The sequence below is a fragment of the Mastomys coucha genome, unplaced genomic scaffold (assembly GCF_008632895.1).
Source record: "Mastomys coucha isolate ucsf_1 unplaced genomic scaffold, UCSF_Mcou_1 pScaffold19, whole genome shotgun sequence".
NCBI lineage: Eukaryota > Metazoa > Chordata > Mammalia > Rodentia > Muridae > Mastomys > Mastomys coucha.
The window spans coordinates 8,874,105-8,901,511 of NW_022196901.1; the positions used below are offsets into that span (position 1 = coordinate 8,874,105).

Sequence of the window (27,407 nt, forward strand, 5' to 3'; positions counted from 1 at the left end):
CCCTAGTCATTACATCTACTCACAGCCACAGAGAAGCAAACAGACTCAGACATATGTGTTTATATAATTATGCATACATGTGTGTACATATTTGTTGATATATATACATGTGACTCTATATATGTGTGTGTATTTATAAATATATAGTACTATGAAAAGAAAAGCACATAGCCTCACTGAATCATTGTTTTAAGGTCCTCTACTTGTATACATTCTCAGTATTTTCTAGTAACAGCCACAACTGCACAGTAGTTGTGAGGAAACCTAGTTCTTGTACCAACACACCCACTGACCTCTTGGGAAAAGGGAGACACATTTTTTCCCACACCTACTTAAACAAGGAGAGGTCTTACCTCTTAAATTGTGCAACACCTGACTTTCAGCTTGAGAGAACTGTGCAAAATGAAACTCAGTTCTATCAGACCTATACGCAAGGAAATTCCATTAAAGGGCATCACCCTACTGTATACTTTTCTGAACATCGCAAACTAAAACTTCTTTAGTTTAACCATGTTAGCAAATAAAATTTTTAACCTTTCTATAAAACTAAATAATGACCCGTTGTCTGAATGTTGTTGTACATTGAATTGCAGACCAATGTTAATGAGTTATAGAACTTATTGAATACTTTGAACAAAGTTTTGATGGAAAGATAGGACTCTTTGAAGACACTCAGAAGTTATTTTCCTTCCTGTTTTGGCCATTCATCTGAATATAACAATTTGACAGTCAGCTTTATTTCTTGCTGCTAATCTTACATTGCACAGGAACTAAGAGTTGTAAAGGCAGCCACTTCAATGTTTTGAGTTCCATTATGTGAAAGGGCTTGTACAATGGAATCACGGGAATGGATCATATGAGTCTCACCACTGAAGGGTTGTAATTAAAACTGTGATATTAAATAAAACAACTCTGAAATCTGATTTTACTGGCACAGTGAGTACCTCCACGCATGCCCCAAGCCCAGTCTGTTTGTACAGAGGTTTGGCTTACAGTGCAGAATCAGGGCTGGGATACCCCTAGTTCTGTGAGACTGTAAAAAGGAAATTGCATAAAAAAGAGAGGGATTGATGCTAGATAACCCTAAGGAATGACATATTTACTATGGTTTACATATATCTTACTGCTTCATTTGATTGTCCCCAGCCACTCACTTTTACATGTGAACAGGAAAGACCTGTAGAATGTATTTCAAACTCATTTAATGAAAGTGAAAAATAAAGACTTAACAGCAATTAGAGAAAAAAAAAAAAAACGTTAGTATAAGTAAAAGGCCGTCTTAGCCTCTACAGTATAAACTAAGCTTTTCTAAACTCACCAAGTGAAAGGTTAGATTATTTTACTTTCTTTTCTAATACTTTGACAGTGTACATTTATCATGGTGATAGTAACATTCAAATAAATCAGATTGGGAAGAGTGCCATAGTGTCAATCATGAAGTTTTGTGAAAGCTTTCTGAAATTGCATGGGGCAGAGGAAACATGACCTTGCTTCTGGGGTGGCAAACAGCCCACCAGCGTTAGATAGCTGAAGCACCATGCCCTGCATCCTGTTAAATGTAACTCAATCAGCCCCACGCCAGCAGAAGGGTTTTTATTTTCATCCTGGCATGCCAGTCCAAATGCATACTAAAGCTTTCGCTTGTGTAAAGCTTCAACATGATTATTCCTATAAAATAATTAGTGACATTTGAGCCCCTTTCTGATAGAGTCCATTTAGGGAATGGTGAAGCCAGTTTTCTTATTCACATTTGAAACACTGTATTTTTAAAAAGGGACAATGGGGTGAATTTGAAAACTTTGTGATTTTTTTCTAAACTATATTTGATCCTGTTACCAACTGCCAGTATTTTTAGAAAGCCTTGCTATGAACTATTCTTAGGCATAAAAATTACAACTTTATTCAGAAGGCAACAAACATGTCCATACATTGTGCTAATTTTTAGGAATTATGATAATTAAAACACTAATGAAAAATTAAAAAATAAGCATGTATTAATGAATCATCTATAAACCACGATATCCATATCACTGATCCTATGACTTAAAGTGACATTTTGTGATAATTGGTTAATATTATGGTTAACATTGTCTTATAAATCTGTCCCATGCATTGACACACAACACTGAAGGAAACGTAGAAGGGCTCCTGTTGAAGCTATTATAGCACAAATTCCACCAGAATGGAAAATTAACTTATTTACCAGCCAATCATGATTCCCTGGAGTTCCAAAAGCAGCATGAAACAAAACATGAGCAGCTAAAACACTGAAGAGAGCTATTGACCTGTGAGATGTAATGACATAAAATATAAAGAGTAGCAGGAGATATCCCCTTAATAATTATACAGGTGTTTCACCCATTGACCCTAACTTCTCTGTTTCCTAAAGTTAAGTATGGCACTTATCTGGGAAAATAATTTCCCCTGAAACATAAATAATACTAGCTCACAAGGCTTGTAACGTAGGTTATTAGGACCCACTCACACATTGAGGATTTAGGCAGTACTAGTAATGGGTCTTCTAGTAGTTTAAGACTTGACTTAGCAAAGAGACACCATTTTCTTTTATACTGTACAAGGTATGAAAGATGGAAGATCTCATATTTGCATCTGGCCACGGGAATCACCCACAATTTGTTAAGTGGTGAAATGCTATTCTTCATCAAACGGCAGCTGCTCACAGTTGCAAGGCTAATTAACAAAGGCAACCTCATGCCTGCTGGTCTAGGTCATGGTTTCTGCGTTCATGTCCCCTTCTGCTCTCTTCACATTATAATTTATGTCATCTTATCCTTTACGGTCAAATACATTGTACATGATATGCAAATTCCTTTGCATTTAATACTCTAAAATACAACAAGCAAAGAACATGTTTTAAGACCATAAAATTAATTGCAGCCAAGATCTTTCCTCATTTCAATAAAGTCTCTGGTACCCACTGTAGTAATTCTTAAGAACTATTCTATAGAAGGCCATTTTAGAGCCATGCTTTTTCTCCCCAATCTCTATATTAACCCCTTGCCCCATGTTCAGTTCTGATACATGAGTGTCTGGACACAGGATATGGCTGCAGTCAGACTGTACCTTGTTTGCAAGAGAAAACTATATAGGGATGCTGGCTTCATGGTTGTACTTACATTTGGCTGTGGGACAGTAAACCATGCCTGGAAGCTTGATAAGGTAGAGCAGGTCTGAGACTTGGAGATGTGGTAGGTACATAACCTGAGATTTAGGCGGCTACCCCACTTCCTGGCAAATTCCTGTGCCACACTCCCCACAGAAGAAAATGTGACCTTGTAGGCCCAGAACAGAGTTCTCTGTGCTAATGAGGTACCTAGAGGCCCTGAGAGTTTCTCCAATAAGCTTCCTTTCCCACACATTCCTCCCTGCAAAAGGTATTTAATCTTGGGTCCGCCCTGAGAAGTTGGTATGATATGTATCCATTTTCCGCAATGAACAGTCAATAAATAATTTAGACTGTCTCTTCATCAAGATCTGCAGTGGAGAGCCATGGAGAAGGCATCCAACTGTCTGTGCTTAGAGCCACAATGACCACCAGACTAAAGACAATTACCACTGAGCTAAGCCATTTCCTCCTGCCACCAGGCTAGAAGCTGTCACCAGCCTGTGCCCCAACCTCACTCCATTCTTGGCTCTTCCTCAAGACTCCCAGCAGTGCCTAGATGTCCAAGAGTCTGAGGACCACCATTCTCCCGGGAACTACCATACCCCCAACCTCATCACGGACTCGGGGGCCTCCCCTGACACGTCATTTGTGACTTCTCTGTGCTCTTCTTCAGCGGCGATCAGGGCCTAGAGACCCACAGGTTCAGCTTTCTCATATTTCAGACTGCTTTCTCATCCCTGGAGAAGTGATTCGGAGCTTCCCTGAAGCCCAGCACCCGCCTAAGAAATGGGCTACCATGTTCAATTTGGTCCATTCAGTTTTACATATATTTCTGTACTTTTTTTTTTTTAAACTTGGGATTGAGATAGGTTACATGGCATCATTGAATTAACAGTGGCTAATGTAGAAGTCAATGAGATGTTACAAAAATAACAAGTTCTTTTAACTACCTCATTTAATTATTGACAAACTTGACTGCATTCAGTATATGGCTTGTAATATTCTGAAGCATGGTACACTGTAGAATGATTTTTTTTTTAAATGTTGTTAGTTGGTCTGGAGAGATGGCTCAATGGTTAAGAGCACTGGTTACTTTTCTACAGGTCCTGAGTTCAATTCCTATCAACTAATTGGTTGGTGACTTACAACAATCTATAATGATTTCTGATGCCCTCTCCTGGCATACAGGTATATATACAGTTAGAGCTCTCAGATACATAAAAAAAAAAAAAGTTAAAAATGTTACTAATTACTATGATACACTATGGAATTTCAAAAATATAGCAAATTATTATGTGACTTATCTCAGAATTATTATTATTGTGGTGAGATCTTTTCATATACTTTATCGGAACACTTTTTAGAATTCAATGTATTAATAAACGTAGACATCATTTGGTACAAAACTATCAAATAAGGCAAATGTCTTACCTGTAGAAATTTAAACAATCAGAATTATGCTACTTCCTTCAATGGGCAAAGAATGAGAGACTTTGGAATACTAGGTCCTAAATAAGATGTCTTCATCGAACGATTCCCCCAGGACTTGGGGAGTTATGCAGAAGGAAGAGAAGGTGGAAATCTTGTACGAGCCCAAGGGGATAGATACAGGAAGGAAACTGCCTTCTAGAGAGGACAGGACTGACTCGTGTGAACTCTAACACACCATAGCAGCATTCACAGGGCCTGCACATGCCAAGTCCTACAAAGTCCTAGTGCTGAGAGGAGGAAGTGCCCAGCCCTGCCCCACAGAAGCCTGCAAAGGAAAAATCAGTTTTCTCCCAGTTTCTTTAAGGCAGGTTGCATGCCCAGCAGTAGATGGTCAACACAAAATGGTATTTTGGTGATTTTTTTAATACTGCTTTTTGTGACATTTTTTTTTCTTACCAGTCTTTGCTTGTATAATATGGCTTCTGATTTTGTGGGTTTCTTTTCTACGTGTGTGTGTGTGTGTGTGTGTGTGTGTGCATGTGTGTGTGTATGTATGTATTTCTCCTGCTTTTACTTTGTTGTTACTGTTTCTTTTTTTGTTTTCTGTTTTGTTTTATAAAAATCTAGAGAAAGGAGTCCTGGAGTTGGATGGGTGAGCAGGTAGAGAGGATCTAAGAGGAACTTGGAAGGCCTAAATCTGAGCAGAATATATGATATGAAAATAATGTTTACTAAAAGAGAAAAGACAGTCTCATCATTTAAAGTCATAAGTACATAGGTAAGCTAATATTTTCCTCATGTCAATCTGCATGTTATATTAGTTTACTAGCAAAGCTTTAGTTGAGATAGTAAAATTAAAACTTGTGTGAAAAAACAATTAGGTATTGTAGACATTTTGTCTCACAGGAGAATTATAAAATTCAGTTAGAAATTGTGTTTTTAAGTCCCTAAGTTTCTTAAGTCATGTATAAATATTATGCAAAACAATCAACTAAATAATAACCATTTCATGGAAGTCTTCAACTCACACCTTTCCAACCAGGATCTGTCACTTCAGGAGATAAACAGCTGTAGACTGAATGCTGATTCTTTCTCTGATACAGCAGGGGAAGAAAATGAAGTCTTGTCAATCGATTTTTGTTTCCCAGGGTTTAATTTTATGGATACACACTAAAGAAAAATGGGAAACTGAAATTTTTACACTTTATACAAATCCTTGTAAATAAAAAAAATGCCACTGTTACTAATAAACAAGGCATTTTCTAATGTCTCCCGTAAACTGGCAGTTGCTGCTGTAGCCAAGGCAGTGAAAGGAACTTGGGTTGTGACTCTGCCCCATAGCAAAAAAAAAAAAAAAAAAAAAAAAAACAAAAAAACAAAAAAAAAAGAGAGAGAGAGAGAGAGAAGAGAGGCCTGGGCCAGGTCAGATGGTGTTTTACATTGACATTGGAGGCAATATGCAATTGTAAAGATAGTAAGGAAGAGGCAAAGCCTTTCCTTTGTACCTATTGCAATTTGGGGAATTCATGTGTCTACGACTGCATGCTAGTTTTGGAATCACTGTCACAAAACAGTTGGTTTTGCCATTCTAACAAACTCTCCTTCCTGTGGAGGTTTGAATCTTCTTAGGAGTTCCTGATCCCTGTCATTATCAATCTCAAGCTACTGAGAAACAGTTTAATTCCTCCTGTCCCTGCATAGATAGAGTGTAGCAGAGGAACATCAGAGGTGTAACATTCTGTGCAGAGGTTAACAGGGAAACTGCATCTCCTTTGCATGAGTCAAGTGGAAGTCATTCTTTGGACAATGTTGCCAGCTTCTACACTTTGTATATTTAGTATAGATCTAGTTATTTATTTATTCAGTGAGCATGTGTGTAATGTGCCTCTTGGAAGCAAAATGTGAGTAACTTCATACCCTGAAACTCTCTTGTCATTTGGATTCTGCAGACGCTGCCTCTTTTCCAGTTCACTGCTGCACCTCTGCTAATCACTGTTAACAATGGCATTTTTGTCTAACTTAAACATTTTCTTGTTTCCTTTCCATTGAGATGCAGATTGTCACTAAAACCCGCCGCCAACAGGTATTTGCAGTGTCTGGTTGATTAGGGAACTCATTTAGGAGATGATATAGCAAAGAAGTCAGGGTGGGGGTGGGGGTGGGGGTGGAGCTAAAAGATGTGCCATTTTAAAACAGTTTTGAAATGTTAATATATGATGGAGTGATATGATAAATAAAAGACATTGTGGAAATAAAAATAGGTTTCCTAAAATAATTTCAAAAATGAGAACAAACAATCAAAACATCTTCCTAAGAGTAGGTTTAGACATTTTGGGCAATTTAGACACAAACCGTAACTTCAGCTTATTTTTCTAGCCACTTCTTTCTTCCCCACTCCAACATACTAACTAAGCTAACAAAGGCCACCTGCTAGTTCCACTAAACAAACTCTCAAGGAGAGAGATGATCACCAGTGCACATTTTCCCTGTGATTTTTGACAGCTCTAATTATCTGTGTTTTTCTTATGATACACAGTAACAGTATAAGTCTTTGGTCAGTTTCTCATCCCCTTCTGCATTGATTTAATATTTATTACCACAGTTCATTTGCAAAATGAGCACTTTTTCACTGTGTCACAAGTTCAATACAGAGCTAAGACAAGCTTATTTTTACCACATCTGTATTCCCAGGGCATTAGGGGGGGAGGAGGAGATAATGCTTCTGCAGGGGATGAATTCCCTTTGCATTTTACCAATTCCTTGTCTCAACTCATGCTTCCACAGCATATTGCTTATGCTAAAAGCATTCATAAGGGTCAGATTATGCAAAGTGTAACTTAATTTCTGAGACATTGCTTTTAACCTGCCACCCTTGGGTTCCCATCCCTGACTATAGTAATCCTTAAGTAATGAGCATTTTTGAACAGAACATGCAATGCATCAAATATTTAGTTTGGATAGCATCTCAATTAGTAGGATATTTTCTGATCTTCTAAAGCATTTTTTTCATCTATATTAATTATCTTTAGGGAAAAAAGTTCAAATTCCAAGTTCCAGAAAAAAAAATTATTAAAAAAGAATTTGAACATGAGAATGAGGAGGGTTGGTTTTAACGACGGCATTTTCGACAACAATGATGATCATGAGATTGTCAATGACTAATGAAGCAGTCTCTTGAAAAACAAAATAACAGGAAACAACAGAAGCTATTTTTTAAAAAATATATAACCCAATCAAACACATCTTGATAAAAGAAGGAAAATTTGATTTCATGTTTGGTTATCTTTTTTGTCTTGTTGCGAAATTTGATTAATTAACTTTTTGAAAATTCCCTAGTTAAGTAATTTCCTTTAAAGAAGTCACTAATTTCTAATAGTGATCACATTTAGGAGGAAATGCTATAATCACAATGAAATGAGACTCTAAGTACACTTGTTCCATCAAGTCCACCCTAAATAGATTTATACACTAAATCATTGCAAAGCTCCATCTTTCCATTCTTTTATTTACAAATGCAACAAATGTCTTTACTCAGGAAAATGCAGGGTATTTATACCCTAGGAAAGTAAGTGTGGTGTGGTATGGTGTGTGTGTGTGTGTGTGTGTGTGTGTGAGTGTTGTGTATGTTTGTATGTGTGTGTGTTTATGAGTGTTGTGTATGTTTGTGTGTATGTATGAGTGTTGTGTATGTGTGTGTGTGTATGAGTGTTGTGTATGTTTATATGTGTGTGTGTATGTGTGTATGAGTGTTGTGTATGTGTGTGTGTGTTATGTTGTCGGAGTGTTGTGTATGTTGTGTGTCTGAGACTATAATTTGTGGAGGAGGGAGTTTGAGTGGGTGTTTGCACACTTGGTTGTGGAAATGCCTGGTGGAGGCCAAAGCTGACATTATGCTCTGTTTGTCCTCGCCCCCCACCACCTTATTTTTTGAGACAAGGATCCCTCCTGAGTCTAGACCACATTGCCTGTCCCATGAGCTCCAGGGATCCACCTATTGCAACAGTTATAGATACATGCCATTGTGATGTGCTTAACATGGGTGCTAAGGACTTGAACTTAAATCCCCATGCTTTCACAGCAGGTAATTTACTGAATTAACCACCGCCCCCAGCCTTAAATCTGGTTGTAAATAAGAGGTTTTTGCCATTTCAAATTATTTTATAATTACAAAATATAAGTGGGCCCTTCAAAATAAACACATTAATTTTATCTAAGAAAAAAACATCTCCCCACAAAAGAAATATTTATTAACAACTAACTTCTGAAACTACCTGAGTCTTTATTGGAAAACAAATAAATAAAAGTTACCTAACTTGTAAAGTTGGAAGTACTGTATTTCTGGAAAATCAAGTACAATGCCCATGAAATTCTTCATAACTTATCTCAGTATGAAATGGGTGCTGTTAAAAGCTGCTGAGTTCTTTGTCAAAATAAGCAGGAGGACATCATCCTAGGAAGACTTGCTTACTCACCAGTGGCAGCACTTACACGTGAAAACTTGAGAGGTTAGAAGTATCAGGAATTCAGTTGCTAATACACTTCATTGTGGCACAAGACATAGGCTGTTGAGTGGAGTGCAATTGAAAATAGAATGCTTTTGTGTGAAATAGAGTATTTTCCTATACTTTAAGGATCAGTATTAACAGATCAATACACTACTTCTGACTCTTAACTGCAGTTGTAAATACAGAAAACTCAGAGGCACATCCAGCAGGTTCAATCAGGCCATGCCTTAGGCCTCAGGTTATTTGAGTGAGTGGTAACAGCTGGAAGAATGGATCAAAATCCACATTGTCAACCCTGCAGCTAAGTCCTGTGTTTTTACAAACTCTGGAGCAGGTACTCTCCTGCTTTACTTCCACTTCAGCTAAGAAAAGGGATTAAACTTAATTCATTCTCTCTCTCTCTCTCTCTCTCTCTCTCTCTCTCTCTCTCTCTCTCTCTCTGTATGTTTGTGTGTGTGTGTAAAATTGTAAAGTTAGGAAACAACTTTAATTAATTTTGCTAAAGTCAGGGGCAAGGTAGCAATAGGTGTATAAGACCCAAAGGCCTTTATGTTGCCCAAAATTAAATGCATCAAAGTTATAAGAATAGGGATGTTTGTAAATATGAACTTATTTGTGTATATAATTCCAGATATTAACTCTAGTATAAATTATTCATTCTGTACAATTCAGTAATGTTCTCCTGTTCTATTGTTCAAAGTTAAGATGAAGTGTCCTTCTTATAGAATCAATCTGAGCTTTTCCCATTGAACTTAACTATTATTTTTTTGCAGAATATATGAAAATTTTCAAGATTAGACTTTTAACAGGCAAAATAGGTACACATTATTTTGTCCTGTTCTGTGTTGACAAAAATAAAGTTACTCCCCTGCTTTACACAAGAAACATGTTAGAGATATATTAACACAGTTAAAAATAAATTAAATAGAAAGGTGACAAGCTTTAGAGTAATAATGGTGGTATTTAGCTGGGATAATTCACTATTGGAATTCTCTAGATAATCCCAAACGGGGCCTGAATTCCTCTGCAGGATGAGTATATAAAGGGAGACAAGCAAGCTGCTTGTCATTTGTAGTCTTAATCCTTTGCCTACAGCGTGAAAAGTGCTCAGCATAACAAGGGTGGAATCAGTAAAATCAACATGATTTGGGAGTTTATATTCTTAACAACACTAACTGATCAATAGGCTTTCAGGAACTGACAAATATAATAAGATCTGCTTGACAAATCAATCTAGTGTAGTAGGCTCTGTGTTCCCCTCCCCCTCCTGCCTTAAATCCCCCTCCTCCATCTACATTCACACAGAGGTCAGGGGAAGAATGCCGTTGATATACAGACAGTAGGAAAGTTATGGTGGCAATGCTTAGATAACTTTTATGAGTACTTTCAAAAGTGTTTGTGTTTTGATTGTGAGAGGAGCCCTGTCTTTTCTGCCAAGAAACGTTCAGATCATCAAACAGGAACTCTCTTCCGGATTTAAAGTGTTTAGAGGCAGTGGTAGAAAACAGAAAACAGAGAAGGTTACAGGAAATGTAGAGGGTGTTCTCTTATAGCTTTTATACAAGTCTTACCCAAATCCCATAATACCACTAGATGTCAGGGATCTTGAAAGAAATGTAAAAGAGAAAATTTAGACCCCACAGACAGCATGCCTATATGGCAGAGAATTAATGAGGTCCAACTCGCCTCTGAATACCTGATTGTGCCCTACAGAGTACTGAGTCCTTGTGAACTGTTGAGGCACCAGTTCACGAAGACATAAGAACACACGTTTCTTTTAATTCGGCTCCTTGACGCTCAGCAGGGAGTTTTGTGAACTTTGTCATCTTCCTCTGTCCTTGAAGCCAGCACGAGGGAAGTGGATCTAATTAATAAGAGGTGGTGCGTTGCAGTCAGCCACTGCTTTCCAGAAGCTGCAAAACCACCACTGGCACTTTTAAATTTGGAGTATCCTTTCGCGAATCCCCTGTTGTAATTTATAATTCTCAGTGGACCTATATTTGTCTTGAACTGATCGTTTATATGGACTTTCCAAGGAATTTTTTCACTACACTTGTTGTAGAGCAGGGGAAGGGGGTGGCTGAACCCAAGGGGGGGGTTGCATGGAGGCGGGAATAATCTCTAAAGGGGCTTAAAAAACCTTCCGTGGTTAAAGTTACAGTGAGACGAGAATACACACACACACACACACACACACACACACACACACACACACGCACACACACACGCGCACGCGCGCGCGCGCACGCACACACACACACACACACAGGCACACTGCACAAGTTCAGCGAGGCTGTGTAATGAGCATGGACTGTAAATTCTGTAGGTAGCCAAATTCATTATTTTTTAAGAAAAAATCACAATTGCTCCCCCAAAATGGCTATAAAACAACGCATGCCTCAGGAGGTAAATTTATAGCCCCATGCCTCTCCCAGGCAAGCCGGAGGGTTCTGCTCCCTCTAATCTCTGTGAGATGTTTTTTGCATGTGTTGTGTGACAAGAGGGAAGGGGAGTGGGTTGAGCTCTCTCCTCTCCCATTGTCAGCGCGTCTAGTGAGTGTTGGGAAAACCTGTCCGCGGGATCCTGTGTCATCTCTCCCTGCTTGTGCACAGGAAAAGTCCGCGCTGCTCAAGGCTGCTCGCTCCCCCTCTCTCTCCTCTCTCTCTTTCTCTGTTTCCCTTTCATTCTGCTTCCTCGGAGCCGAATGAAGCAGGGAGAGGGAGCAGGATTAGAGTCAGCCACCGGCTATCAGCGGAGCGGAGATAAAAGGAACTGCTTCTTAAGCGCCACTGCCGCAGCCCTTGTTAATTTTTTTTCTTCTTTCCACACAACAGTTGTGCCTCATTATCCGGTGCCTGGCTCGATTTTTTTCTTTCTTTTTTTTTTTCTTTCTTTCTTTTTCTTTTCTTTTTTTTCCCCGAGGGTTTGAAGTTTCTGTGAATCCGTGACTGTTACAGAAGAAGAGACGTTAGTGTTGCCATGAGGTCTTGATTGTCTGCATTTATGAATGAAACTGACCTAAATCACCTGTTACCTCCAGTTTCCAGATTGTTTGAACTTCTCTGGCCGCATAATACAGGAAGGAAGGCTGCAGCAGCCCAGGGACCTCCAGCGTCTGCAGCATGGGCTGGATCACTGGGATTGCCTGTCTTTTCTGGGGTGTATTACTTACAGCCAGAGCAAACTATGCAAACGGAAAGAACAATGTGCCAAGACTGAAATTATCGTACAAAGGTAAAGCTTTCCTTTTATTTTATCTGGCTATCTTTTTAATGCCTCCTTCTTTCTTTTCTTGAACTCCCAACGCTAACCATCAAAGCTTTAGTTTAACCTGAGAAACCTGTGCCATTTGGTGAAAATTGCCGTGGAAATTGAAACACTTTCCCTTAAACAACAAAAAAGCATGTCTTCTGTTTGATATGTGACAACTTAAATGCAAACAAAGAACATTTAATCACAGAGAGCTAGCTGTGTGCTTGTTCCGTGCATGCTGATCTGGGTACCTTCTGATCATTCTTATGTGCCGTTCATTCTTCTTACTTTACTTCTATTAAAATATTTTGAAATGACTACTAATGCAAAAAGGATGCCTTCTTTGTAGAAATTCATGCCTCACCTATCATAACCATTACAACGAACAGTAGCTCCTTAGTTGTAGGCACTAAATGGTTAATCGTCATCATGAATATTCAGTTTGTTCAAATCTGACACTCAGATGCTTAACATAAGCAGTAGATCATGGTTTGCCAAGAGAATATAAACTGAGGAGAACAGGCTAGTTTTTCCACACCGTGTTATGATGGCGAAAAGACTGTTTCCCTAATTGGTGTAAAACTAGCCTTTGAAATAAAATGTTATTTCATTCCATATGTACTTAAGTGAGAATTCAAGGGATGATATTCTCTAGTGACAAAGCTAGTTACATGAACTTCTTTTTAAGTGTAAATTTATAAAAGAGAACCCTGTGAGGTCATATGATACCTTCTGTTACATATTTCTCTGTGTGTGTGTGTGTGTGTTTTCAGATGACAATTTTAATGAAAATATTTGCTCTATACTTGTTTGGATAAATTTCAAAGACCAATGTGTAAAGTAATGGTAAAACAATTCCTAAAGTGTGTGTGTGTGTGTGTGTGTGTGTGTGTATTTGTGTATGTGTGTGTACAAAACTTTTAGTGACAGACAGTATTTCTCTAACTCAGGTCTTATTAAATAGACTTAAAGATTAAACCATTATAACTCTTATAGTTTAACTCCCCAAGGTGCTGCTTTCCTATGATTCTCAGATTTCTTGAATGGGGGTGGGGTATGGAGCAGCTTCCACCTCTGCTATATATTCAGCTTACAACATCCATGAAGAGGATTGGTTAATTCTAGACACGCTTCCTTTTCAACATGACTGTTACAGAGAAAATGCATTTCTAATTTTCACAGGATAAGGACAACTTTTTCTGAATTCTTTAGTGTGAATAGGGATATCAATTAAGAAAGAGGCATAATTTTCACACTTTGCATGAGAAAATTAAACACCTATTAATGTGTATTTCAACTTAGGCTAGAGTATGTTGACTTGGAAAATTATTTTTAGTATATTTCATTGAGCATATAATAGCATATAGATTTAATGCAAAATAAGCAGTTAGATTATTATATGATTATTGAAAAATCACATCATATACATTAACTATTTCATTGTCTCTACTGTATTTCTATATAACTATATTGAAATTAGCTACATATCAGATAAAATAATCTACATTTTCATTGGTCTTTGATTTGTATCATTGAGAAGATACTATAAAACTATCTATAGATTGTCAGTTTATCTTATTCAAGCTTAAACTTCTTATAAGTTTCACATGCAACTTTGATTTTTAAAAATGTGATTCTCAGGTTTGGGTCTCTAAGATGTCAAGTGGTTGCATGCTACAATTTGGTATTAGCAAATTTGAAATAATAAATATATTTTAAGAATCTAATAGTCTTAGAGTTTTCTAATTGTTGAATAAACTCTAAAATAAGATTAAAATTCACTATACTCCCCTATTTTGTGAAAATGTTATTTTCTTGCCAATAATTATTATCAGTCAGAGGGGAGGCAACTGTCATGTCTAGTCATTCAAATCATGTAGATAGTATTGAATTAAAACCTGTTCTTTTTAATATACATATGTTTAAACTTGTCTGCTATGAGGGCTGTATACATTATCAAAGTATATATGCAACACTGTCTCTGTAAGTCTTACAGATTTTCCCCATGGTGGGATTTTTGGGGCTTTCCTTTAAATTTATACCTTACTCAGAGCTCATAAGGACTCTATTGCTAGACCAAGAACTTGGCAGTTTGATAAGATAAGTTGTAAAGTGAACAAGAGCAAGGAAGGAGAGGAAGAATTCCAGCAGGTTTCTCCTGTCGTTTTATTGGTGTCTTTACCTTTGTGTCTCTTCACACACACTTGTTTTGCCAAAGCACATGCCTGATAATCAGTCTTCAAGACGTTGCTTCTGTGAGAGAAATTTTCTTTTTTAAATCTAATTCTTTTTCTTTTCCGACTTAATTAGACGTCAAACACAGTTAAAGTATCTACTGCATCACTCTTAAAAATATTGCGGCATGATTCATGAAGAGTTAAATCCCTGCCAACCTTAATTTCCCATGGTCACTTGTCTTCAAAGATCCACCATTAACTCTGTCATTGCTCAGGTTGCCAAGATGAATTTTCAGGCAATCACTGTGCCGGCTTTCTCCTTGTCATTCGGCCTGGGAGTAGAAGAGAGATTTGATATGCTAAAGGAGAAGGAAGGACACTCAGGCCAGGCGGCTTCTGTAGTGGATGTGCTTACATATCTAATAAGGTACCTCTACTTTCTAGGAAAAGGGAGCTGAATAGATGTTTTCAGAACCATCTGGAGAAGTGATAATATTAGAAAAATGGGCTATGCTGGCTTCTCCTCTGAACCAGTCTGATTTAGAATCCTTGTGGGGGAAGAAAACATGAGAACTCTGTAAATCTCAGCGGCACATAGAAATTATCCTCAAGAAACATTTGCTGAGAGGTGCATCTGCCCTCCTTGAGTGTGTGAACTGTTCCTGGCTAAATGTTCAAATCCCCCTCTTTTAAATGTGTACATAACTGTTTATTTCATCTACAGAATTAGTCAATCTTTCCCCTCTTATGAAATACTAATAAATCATATGATCTTTCATCTGGATGTATGGTACAATGAAATCTTCAGAAAAACCTGTATGATTCACAAGAAACAAAAGGAAAAAAAAGATTTGGGGGTTTTAAACAAGTAACAAATGTTCCATCACTCAATGTAATGGTTTTTTCCAGTACACGATGTGCCTCAGATTGAGAAGAAATCAAAGACACATGCAAGTCTCAGTATGATGGTGTCCTGTGAATCCAAAGGTTAAATCAATGATTTTAACCTTTCCTTCATATGGGGGAACTTAGTAAACAGCACTTAAGTTAAGGGAAGACATTTCAAAGGATTTTTCGTTAATACCAATACCTTTTTCTCTTTCTAAGAATCATGATTTTAAATTATTGTAAAATGAGACCCCCATTTAAATCATGCCAATGTTCACTAATTAAAACTTTAAGTAAAAATTTCAAAAGTTGTTATATCTTTAGCTCAATATATTATGATTATCTTAAAATAAATTAATATGATTGCTGGTTTACATAACTTTATTTCTTTCTGTGATGCAATTAAAAAACATTTAACAAAGAAGTATTAATATACCTCTGTGGCCACTTTCATAAACATGCCACTATCACAAATAAACCTTGATATTTGATATTAATATGTATTGTTGAATAAAGAAATTATGTAATCAATAATGTGAAAAATTTTAAATGTTAGTGATAAAACTACTTTAAATCACATATTGTATTATATATATACATATATATGTATATATGTATACATATATAGCACTCAATATGTGGGTCACACCCCTTTGGCTATCACATATCAGACATTCTGCATTATAGATATTTACATTATGATTCATGACACTAGCAAAACTACAGTTAAGAAACAGCAATAAAACAATTTTAAGGTTGGGGCTCATCACAACAAGAGGAAATGTATTAAAGGGTCACAGCATTAGGAAAGTTGAGAACCACTTATTGGACTCTATGTTTTATGTATATAATAATAGAGTCATGTGTGTGTGTGTATATATATATATATATATATATATATATATATATATATATAAGATTTGGCTTTCTAGATACTAGTAAGATGTTTCAAGGAACTCTTAAATACTCACACAATAGCATGGCATAAGTTTTACATTACATTAATAATCCCCTTCCAAGTAAAATATATCGAAAATATATGTATATTTACAATATACAGAGGCTACACATGCACAGAATTATGAAGTTCTAAATCATAATTCTTTTAACAACTTTCTCAAATTGTCACTGCATGTTACTGTGTCTTTGATTTAATGATTTTTAAATACATTTTCTTATAAAATTATATTACCTTTCAAATCACATTTTGACTCAAAAGTTTTGAAATTTAAGATGGTGAAAACTAGACTTTTGCCAAATCTATTCAAGACATATCCTAACAAAAATCATGAAAGTTGAACATACAATAACACAAATGTATCCTGTCATACAACTCTGGTGACATCAAAAGAAGGCTCCTGAAAGTCCTCTATTTGTGACCCTTTTGTTCAATCTGCCAAGTAGGTTGACCTTTGAAGTGACAGTAAATATAATATAGACTTTAAGAAACTGAAAAACCACTGAGACTGTGAAACTATTTCATAGAACTCTATATCGCGACAACTTGTAATAATTAAACATGAAGTCTAAATGGTTTAGCATTGAGATTTCTGACTTCTCACAACAGGCATAAGCAATAGGAGTGAACTAAAGAGGCATAGGTCTGTGGTATCAACTATTCTTTGATTTCTGATACTTGATTATCAGAATATATTTAACAGACAAAGTATGGTTCAGGTTCAATTATATTTAAAAGATACAGTTTGCAGTTGAAGGCTCATTAAGGGATAAATTTAAATAGAAATAATAGAGATGATTATATGTATTCCTAATTGCCAAAATCAAATTTTAAACTGTTGGGTATAGACATTATTAGTATGAGTATATAATTGTTTTATAGACTAAATTTTGTGTCACATTCTGGATGTATACTTAAAAATCTTATAATTTAAATTGATGTTGGTGAGAAAATTTGTGGTTTTATTTCTTATTCAGATTTTTTCATTTAAACATCCATGAGTCACATTTTTACAAGTTTTAAATCAAAATTCAAGATTTTCCTAAATATAATTTCTACTTGGATTTGTCTAAATCTAAAGTTACCACTATGAAAATAAATTCTGAATTGCTCATCATCTAACAACATCCATTTTCTAAGTCCTCATACTATTTCTTGACAATTTATGTAGTAACAAAATTAGTATTTCCAACCTTTATGAAAAGCTCTATAATCATGTGATCCATACCCACCAAGTTATATGTAAACCTCCAAAACTATGGCAACACTGGGCTGAGTTTATTGCTTGGGTTAAAACTTATTTTGAAAAGATCAACTAGTAGTTGTTAACAACAGTAAGAATAAGTGTGAATCTAGATGGCCTTTACCCCTTCCCGGCTTCCAGAACACTACTTAAAGGAATTACTATGATTTGCAGTTCTATGCTCCTGCTAATAGGTGGCAGTAGCAATTTGTGATAGCTCTTTCATTAGTTTGAAAATAGGCAGGCTGCTAGGATAAAGACACACAGGGTAACATTGTAAGGGCCAAGCCTGGGAAAACTAACACAAGAGTCATGGTGTGGAACATGAGCTGAGGGAACATTGGTGAGGAGGGAATTTTACTAAGGGTTGTGATGCGCTCTTCAGGGTGAACTTATTAGCATATTTCCCTACATACAAGAAAGTGTCTATAAGTATGAAAGAGATGTGTACATTTTAATTTAAATGAGAATTATATTAAAAATGTATCCATGAAATATGAAATTATCCATAGTTAAACAACCTAAAGAGTGAAATAGTGATTACAATTATATTAGGGTAAAATGGGTGTGTGTATGTGTTGTACAATTTACATATGCACATATTTACATGGGTTATAAAATGTGCTTATAAGGAAGAATAATCCTGCATATGATACATTTTGGCCCATCATTGATATAATTAGAGAAGAGCTAGCTGAAAATATAAAATAATATTTAGAAAACTCCTCTGTAGTTTAAAATAACTACTCCTATAAATTTTATTGTGTTTTTAACTGTAACTATAATCAAGCATATGGAAGAATCAGTAAATTCTATCTAACACAAATAGCTTTGAATGTCTCCAGCTACTATCTCTTTCTATTGCCAAGACATAAACATCTGTATAAATAGGAAATTCACACACTCGTCCCAAATAGTAACAAAGCTGGACTCTGTCAAACCCAGGATAAGGAAATATACAATTTATACTTGAACTAGGGAAGAAAGATAAGCAAAAATAAAATTCTGTTGATAAATATGAAGAATGATTTGCTCTTTCTATTTTCTACAATTAATATAAAACACAGAAAGACTACTAACTTGATGATCTTTGTCACCCACTGAATGAGTCACTAAAACTGTGTCTTTAGGTTTCCTTTCCTTAAATGAGGCATGGGAAACTGTTAATTAAACTCTATAATGATAATGTATAGCTGCAATCACAAATTTGTCTATATATGAATTACATGACCCACTTGAGTGTTCATAAGAAAGCTAAGGAAAGTCTATTGAATATGTCAAATGAGTATTTAGTTCTTTAAAAGTGCTTACATGAATCATCTTGTTTCTGCTACAACGTGATGTTTGCAAGGCTAGATATTGTTAGTTGGTGTTTTTATATGTTCTCTAGTTAGAACAGTCACTCTTTGTTGATTGATTTTGTGCATTTTAGCCAGCCTTTGTTATCTTATGTGAAGTATGTATTTTGATAAAATGTAATTCCTTTAGTATATAACTAAGAATGTAAATTGGTAGTCAGTGAACTGAACAGTATGGTGTTGATAGCTAATAATTGTTGAATAGACACAGCTTACTATCACCTGAAAAAGAGACATTAAAAGGGCTTGCCTATGGAGTATTCTCTTAAATTAATTGACAATACAGCTCACTGTGGGTAGAACCATTCCTTAGGCAAAGCATCCTTAACTACATACTATAGAAGGTATTTAGCTAAGCAGAAGCTAGCAAGAATGCAAACTGAGCATTTATGAATTAATTTCTTTTTATTCTTGACTGTGGCTGTTATATGACCAACTTTAATGTTGGTCTTATTTCCCCCACAATAATTGACTACAAGATGGAATTGTTAGAAATTCCTTTGTTCCCTATTTGCTTTTTTTTTCTTTCATTTTATTCTATCATATTAACAAAAATGAAGCTAGGAAAATGACATTTTAGAGGAAGCAAATGTTGAGCTAGCTTCTATAGTAAAGCTAACCACTGGAAACATTTGGTTCAGGAAGCCTGTGAGAATAGAAAGCTCCATAAACAATGGCTCTTTACAAGTCAAACTTCTTCCAGGACCACACCAGAAAGTGTCTGGCTGTTTTGTCATCTACAGCTCTGAGATAGGAAATATACAACAAGACTATGCATGAAGACTAGTGACTGCACTGAAGGATTCTGTCATCCTTTTTGCACAAACACTCTGATTTTTCTTATTCTGTTGAGGTACATACAGGAAAGAAAGGGAAATAGAAGAAGGGAAGTAGGGGGAAGGGAAGAAGAGAGAAAGAGTGTGAAGGGAGAAATCTCACATCAAATAGTGACTAAAGTAACATGTCCTGTCTTTACCCAATAAAGTTCAAGGTTTGTCAACAAATCATTTCTCTAAATGAAGTTAGGAGTGTAATCATACAGCAGTTCATGAGATTTTTTAAATTATCCACATGGAGAGAAGCAACCTGGCTTTGCTCTCTGACAGTTTGTTAAATGCACCATCTCAGAGCCTCCCTGGCTTCCTCTTATGTGCTTATCTAGAGCAATGGTTTCTCACTACTTCTGTTGCTATGGAATATCAGCCCTCCCCTCCATCAATCAACTCTTGCTCTTGAGCACCTATTTTTTCTGTGTAGTGAATGAGATAGGAAGGAGACACAAGAATCTTTTCAAAAGTATGAATCCACAGTGAATCTTAAGTTCTTTATTTAACTTTTGGATCTCAAATAATTGAGAAGACAGGAATTCTTTAGACTGTTTGGTCATTGTAATCTAAGTTCATTTATAAAGTTTGATGGAAGAGTCTTTAAAACTTGACAACCAAGTAGAAATATTAGGAAAGGATAGTAACATAGATTCCAAAGTACATTTATGTACAAGTCATAGCAATTAAGCATTAAGTACTTGGTAAAGATAAAATAAAGTTGTTCCTGCTTGAGGTTAATTCAAATTGTTGGAATATCATTGGCTATTCAGAATATATATCATGAATTTTAAAGGTTTTATCTTTAAACTTGAAGTCTTGAGCAAGCAAACATTTCTGTGTTTTTACCATAATATATGAGTCAGCTTAAAAGAAATACATTTTTCTCAACCTCTGTTGGCTTCTTGGTCACAAAAATCTGTTGTTGAGATTTTTGTTTTTTAAAATTTTATTTAGTTTCTTTACACTGCAGATTTTATTTCTGCCTGGTCTATTCTCTGACTGTTCTACATCCCATACCTCCTTCCCACTCCACTTATGTATCTACTGTAAGAACTTCTGCTAGTATAGTTCCTTGAGACTACCAACTACACTCATCTCAATGCTGGTTTCATCTTCTCTTCTAAGTAATTCTAATTTCTCTTGATTTACACTCTTATTTTGCCAGCAGGTTGTAAAGAGCACTTTCTACTTGCTTTTAAGAGGAAGCCACTTATGCTACCACTGGATGCGTATCACTTCAGCTGTGGGTCACCATCTATACACTACTATCCTTAAACATGAAAGCACCCCTTGTCTATCTGCTAGCCCACATAGTGCTTGGTTACCATTTGAGATATTCCGCTGACTCACCTCCTAACATATAATAAGAATTTCAAAACAAACAGGCTTGTAAAATCTTGAAACATTTTAATATTATATAATAATATAATATTATTACATAATAATATTATAGGCTTAATATTATAGGTCAGGCTTCAGATTAATCTTTCTTTCAATACAAACCAAAAAGCACTTCTTTTGGAGTTATATTTTGGAGTCAATAATTTCATTTTTAATAGGTTTTTATTTGCAAAATACAAATACGCACACATTGTATCTAATGCTCAGATGGGAGGAAGTCACAAAATGCTGCTTTCTTTTTCACACTACATTTATTTTGGAACTGTTCAACATGGAAAGTCAATCATGTGACTACAGGGAAAGTCACTCATGTGACTACAGGGGGAAGCAGTAGCCTTGTGAGATTGTGTATCATTTGCTTCATGTCTTCCGTCCCTCACAGTTAAGGTTGCGCTGCTATCTTCTATTTATTATTTCTGATTTTCCCAGACCGTTTTTCTATTTGCTAATACTATTGACAAACTTCATTTGCTGTTCAGTCTTAGACACAGACGCTCCGGGAAGTGGCCATTGTCCACATTCCAAGGGCTTCCCATTGAGTCTCCCCAGCACTTTGCTTCAGAACCTAGGCCTTATGGTCCAGGCTCCATAGTGACACACAAAACATTTCTATTCTCAGGACCTTCAACACTACCTAATGTGCAAGATGTAACTAGAACTCAGATTCCCTCCATACAACAATTTACGTGTGAATTATAGATCCCAGGACACAAAAATCAAAATAACCCGGTGTTCTCTATGAAACACAAATCTACAACCTGTATCTGCCTGGAATATGGAAATAAATCTCATTCAGTAAAGGTTATCCTTTGTAAAATAAAATTCTTTTAATTCTGCCTGAGGTGAATAGAAAACATTTTGAGACCTAGAAAATAAAAGAATAATCATAATGACTATTTCTGGTTCCGCCTCGCCCCAAAGTCCTCTAAGCCATTTCTTTTCTTCCTCCTTAAGACAAGCCTATTGTCATCATTTGACCTGTCAAAACAATGGAAACCCTTAATTGCAAATGTGTCTTTTTGTCATTCCTGGCTACAGTTCTTTCTGATACTCAAAATCTCCTAATACCTTTATTGTATTAAAATCCCATTGATTAGAGCCCTAAACACATAGTGATCTGTTAGAGTGACAAAGAGGCACTACAGGAGGCTACATGATTGTCCTTCTGTGAATAAAGATGAGAATGAGAGAAGCTGAAGAGTCAATACATTAAATTATCTTTTTGGCTCTGCTGTTTTGATGCCAATTTGAGGAAAAATGTCTACTGTATTTTGGTTTCTCTGTTCATAGCCACACAGATATCAGTGCATTAACTGTGGAGTAATCAATTTAGTTATTTTAAGGTGATTCTAAAAAGGAGTTTAGTAGTGCTGGAAAAATATGTTTCATTAGGACAGACCTCTCTCTCTCTCTCTCTCTCTCTTTCTCTCTCTCTCTCTCTCTCTCTCTCTCTCTCTCTCTCCATACACACAGACACACACACACACACACACACACACACACACACACACACACATACACATATAGGGTTCTGACCTTTAGATCTTCTCAGCTACACTGGTGCTGGGATTGAAGTTGTACCCTACCATTTTGGATATCAGTATACAATTCAGCCCTACACTTGTGAAATGAATTTGGATCACCTATATCAAAGGCCTATTAATTCTATTCCACTCTATGCTTAGCAATTGAATGTTCATCATGTACGGAGATAATGCTTCATTTTTTTCCAGCGTAGCAAATTTTATCATCTTTTCATATTGCCAAAACAAAATTTTGTATTCATAAATACAATTTTTTTCAGTATCCTTAATGCTAGGTATCTATTTTCCATTCCTTCCACCCCTGGCTCTCCCATCCCTGCCTCCACTTAACATTCCCTTTCCATTGTTTGTCCTTTGCCCTTCAGAGCAACTGTTTTCTATTGCCCTCCACCCCACTGCCCTCCACCCCACTGCCCTCCACCCCACTGCCCTCCACCCCACTGCCCTCCACCCCACTGCCCTCCACCCCACTGCCCTCCACCCCACTTAAGACCGTTCTTGCCTCTCTCTAACAATGGTCATCCATGTTCAAAGCTGCTCTATTTTCAATAGTTAGAACATAGAAACAGTCTTGATGTTTATAACTGTTAAATAAATAATGTTAATGCAATAACTATAAAAAAGGGAGTTTTATTTAGCTACAAATAAAATAAAATTTATAGGAAAGTGGATGGAGCTGGGAATATACTGAATGCAGTTTCCCAAATACAGGACAACAAATATTTCGTGTTTTAGTCAGATGTAGATCTTAGTGTTGGAACATTAAATTCGTGTAATTTGGAGTATATACAATCCTGTAAATGAAAAGATAGTACTTTAAGTAAACAATAGAAAATACCAGCTAAGTCTAACATTATACTATTCAGCCCTCTGTCTAACTTTGATGAGGCAAGGTCTTTAGTTAGGCCTCCATGGGCACACTTATGTGAAATCTGGGTGGTATCATGTTGTGTAGAGCTAATAGTGGGGATGGAGGGGGACTTTTACAACAGTCCTTGTAGCTGTAAGTAGTAGTCATGGCCAGGTTGAACAAGGAAGTTCCTGCCTCCTATGGAAACAGTTGCCCACAAATGTTTGCTATAGATTACATGTTTAATTCACATTTTCAACATTTAATAGTCATTTAATATTCAGTAAAAAGCACCAGGAAATGACTAGTTTTATTTGCATATTCTCTTGAACAGTGTAATGATTGCTTTCAATATTATTTTGTTATGACTTATTCCATAAAGGCACAACCTCATGCTAGCTTAAGGAACATTGAATCCTCATAGGAATAAACATATTTTTTTGTATGTCCCTGAGTCTGAATGAAGCATTGTAGATCCAGAGGCTGAGTCTTTGCGACCAATTCTGTGAACCACCTGTGACTGCAAATAACCCATTTGCAGGAAAGAGGATATTCAGTCACTCTCGAGCAAATAAACTTATAGTCTGAAGCTGGTAAATAGGATGAAGAACATGTTGAGAGTAACTTAAAGAGGCCTTTGTCTAGCAGAAGACAGTGGGAAAGCAGATTGAGAAGTCCAGACATCCTTAGAAAAGGGTGGCGACACTAACCACCACTGGCTTTTAAAAGATTTTTCAGCAGGACAGAACTCCTTTTGAAAACACTTATGCACTAGCATGAATAAATTTCTGAGGTACTCTAGACAAAGATGAATTTTATTTCGTTGTGGTTTTAGCTGTATTACAATGCTCATAAACTATTTTACTTTATGCCAGACATGTGGAAGTAATCAGTGTATGTAAATGATATGTGAAGGTGAGGTTCAGCTTTAGAGTAAGAAGTTGGACTGTCTGTGGCTATAAATTTTAACCACATCACAAAGACCAACTTTCCTTTTAACCGTAACTTAGATGTAAAAATAATCAGTGAAAAATTCATAAAACTAGTATTGTTTTCTTAGTAAAGTCCTATAAATGTAAATTGTTTTAAAACATACTAGTCAAGGACTCTTTTGTCATTTAATAGCTGTTAACGTGCAGAGTTGTCACTCCGCCTCTGACAAACCATCTTCACTAAAGCCTGAGCTTCATACTAACTGCAATTATTTTTTTATAAAAATAAGTGATAATCTATTTTCTTCCTATAACATTGTATAAACTGTTCTCTGAGTAGTATGTACTCCTGGTACATAAGTGTCTCTGTTTAAATAGATTGAACATTTTAAAAATCATGCATGCATGCTCCAAAACAAATCCTCTTGAAAAAGAAATAGATACAATGAAAGAATAATCATCCCCTTTCCATAAGATCATAACCGTGCAATGTTTAGTCTCAAAATGATGGTGTTCTGTCTCTTTGAAAATGCTTTTTATCAGACACTGTACATAATGCTAGATGTTATAATAGCACAGATACAAAGCAATGTAACACATGAGCATAATAACACATATGCCAACACAAACATAACACATACAGACACATATTCACAGATAGACAGACAGACACACACACACACACACACACACACACACACCAAAAAGATTTCATAGTTGGACGAGAAAAATAAAGTAGTGGCAAACATTTATATACTAGCTTACCATTTGCTTTATTTTTCTTCCTTTTTTGGTTGTTTAGGTTTGTTGTTGTCTTATTCTGTTTCAATTTTGCCAGATAAATACTCTGCCCACTAAGCTGTGTCTCCAGCTTTCTTTCCATTTTTATATAAAGATCCATTATAGAGTCATTCTTTGTAATTATACATTTATGTCCACTATGCTCCAGATACTCTCATTAGGAAAAAAAGCAAGAAGTGAAGTAGTATTTGCCAGCATTCACAAGGAGTTATATGTGTATATGTAATATATATGCTTTTATATATGAGATATATAGGATATGATAGATATATAATTTTAAAAATTAGAATTAATTCTACAGTGCCTTACACATATTTCAGTTGAGATTTTGAAGCTTGTTTCTTAAAGTGATGGGGAAGAAAGTAAGGTAAGAATATGATAATAAAAAATGTTGTCAGACAGAAAAGTAATGGCTAAATATATGGCATGTAAATGTTGTAGAAGAGACAATGACATTCAGCTGCTGTGTGTGTGTGTGTGTGTGTGCTTCCAGTTGTTGCAGTTTCTTAAGAGTTATGATGCACCTCTTATTCTTTTCATATCTCTTTTTGTGTTCTTGCTTCTTACTAATCTTTTTTTGTATCCAGGAAGTTTTCTTTTAAAAGATTTAAATCTATCACTAAATCTATCTCAAAGGGATGAATATTTACTAAGTATGGCTGTACATTACTCATGCTAATAAATAGTGGGCATTGAAAAACACATGGGATTGATGCCTGATCACAAGAACCTTCCAACATGGTACTGAGGAAAACATGCCGCTCAATAATAAAGCAAATTGGCCTGCCACTCAAATACAAAGAACATGTGATTAAGTTCAGAGGTGACAATGAGTTCTTAATTATGCTATAGTGTCCAATTGAGCATAAAGAAAAAGGGTTTAACAGGGAATGAAAATTAACCTGAATGCAAAGCTATCCATTTTGCCAGGCTGAATGCAGAAGGGCTTTCCAGTAGAACCATACTGTGTGTAGTCATGACGCAATTAATATCTACAGAATACCTGACAAGCAGAAAATGAATTGTACGTTTCATGGAGAGGAATAGCAGACTACAAGGTAATGTGACCAGTTTAGGAAATCTGGTTGTAGCTCCTTAGAATCTTTGTTCATTTCCCTAAAGACTACTAGGATTGTTTGTAGTGCTGTGCACTTTTAAACTAGAACATATATGCAAGGCATCTACTCTGCTTAACTCAACTTTGTTTTCATGAGAAAGATAGGCAACATTGCAAAACACAGTGTATTGCTTAAATGTGGAGAGTGATGTGTCCCAAGTAGGGACTGTGAGAATTCAGAATACTTAGATATCACAGATGGAAGAAAGATCAGCAATGTGTTTACATGAGATGAATATTTGTGAGGACAACACAGGACCTGTTGTCAGCTGTGGAAGGGCAAAGGTAGGGTGAGAAAAACATTCTAGGAGAAAAAAGTAGCAAAAGTAAAAAGGGGAGAAAGTGACAAAGGCCTCTCATGACACGTTTAGGATTTTTGTTACTTAAAAAAATGCTTGGCTGATGGAGGAACACCAAGCACAGTGATCCTATATCAACACTGATTTCTTAGATTGGCTTCTCATATATCAGGAATACCAACGAACCAGATTGGTGGAGTCCTTTTCCTACTGTCTCTGGATACCACAACTCTAAAGACAGTCACCTGGATACCTGTGCATTCCTTCAACCACTTTCCCACACATGATTCACACCCAGGTAGTGGCTGTATTTTAATGTGCATCAGTGAATCACACCCTTTTAATTCTTGAAGGAACCTTTTGTTTGGTTGCTTCTAATAATAGATGATCCTAGAGTCATTTCTAAGAAACTTGGTAGCTCCACTGAAATAGCCATATATTAAGGCCCAAACTAGGAATTATTATTAAACAATGAAAGAAACTTTAGATTAGCAACATTTTCCCCATTTCTGCTCTGTTTCTTTCACTACTAAAACTGAAGGTGAACACCAAACTTAGCACATGCTACTAGCATAAATGATTCCAGATCAATCTCCCCCAAATCACATCAAAACCATTGCTCTTAGCTCACAAGCCAACATTGTTATAGTGGCTTAGAAGTGTAAGTGAAGTGCATATATGACAGATTACTTGTTGG

General features: G+C 36.2%; 1 protein-coding gene across 4 annotated transcripts in view; it reads left to right on the forward strand.

The window, feature by feature from the left end:
- Nucleotides 1-27,407, forward strand: part of Sema3a (semaphorin 3A) — a 447,592-nt gene that overhangs the window by 241,410 nt on the left and 178,775 nt on the right. Inside the window, exons 1-2 of one of the 4 annotated variants that reach the window (XM_031380018.1) lie at nucleotides 5,320-5,336; nucleotides 12,104-12,297. In XM_031380018.1, coding sequence (XP_031235878.1) covers nucleotides 12,186-12,297 — 112 coding nt within the window. In that variant the 5' untranslated portion in view covers nucleotides 5,320-5,336; nucleotides 12,104-12,185. Of the gene's footprint in view, nucleotides 1-5,319; nucleotides 5,337-10,925; nucleotides 11,386-11,452; nucleotides 11,470-12,103; nucleotides 12,298-27,407 lie in introns of those variants that run through there. The other 3 variants (XM_031380016.1, XM_031380017.1, XM_031380015.1) reach the window with 3 other exon arrangements.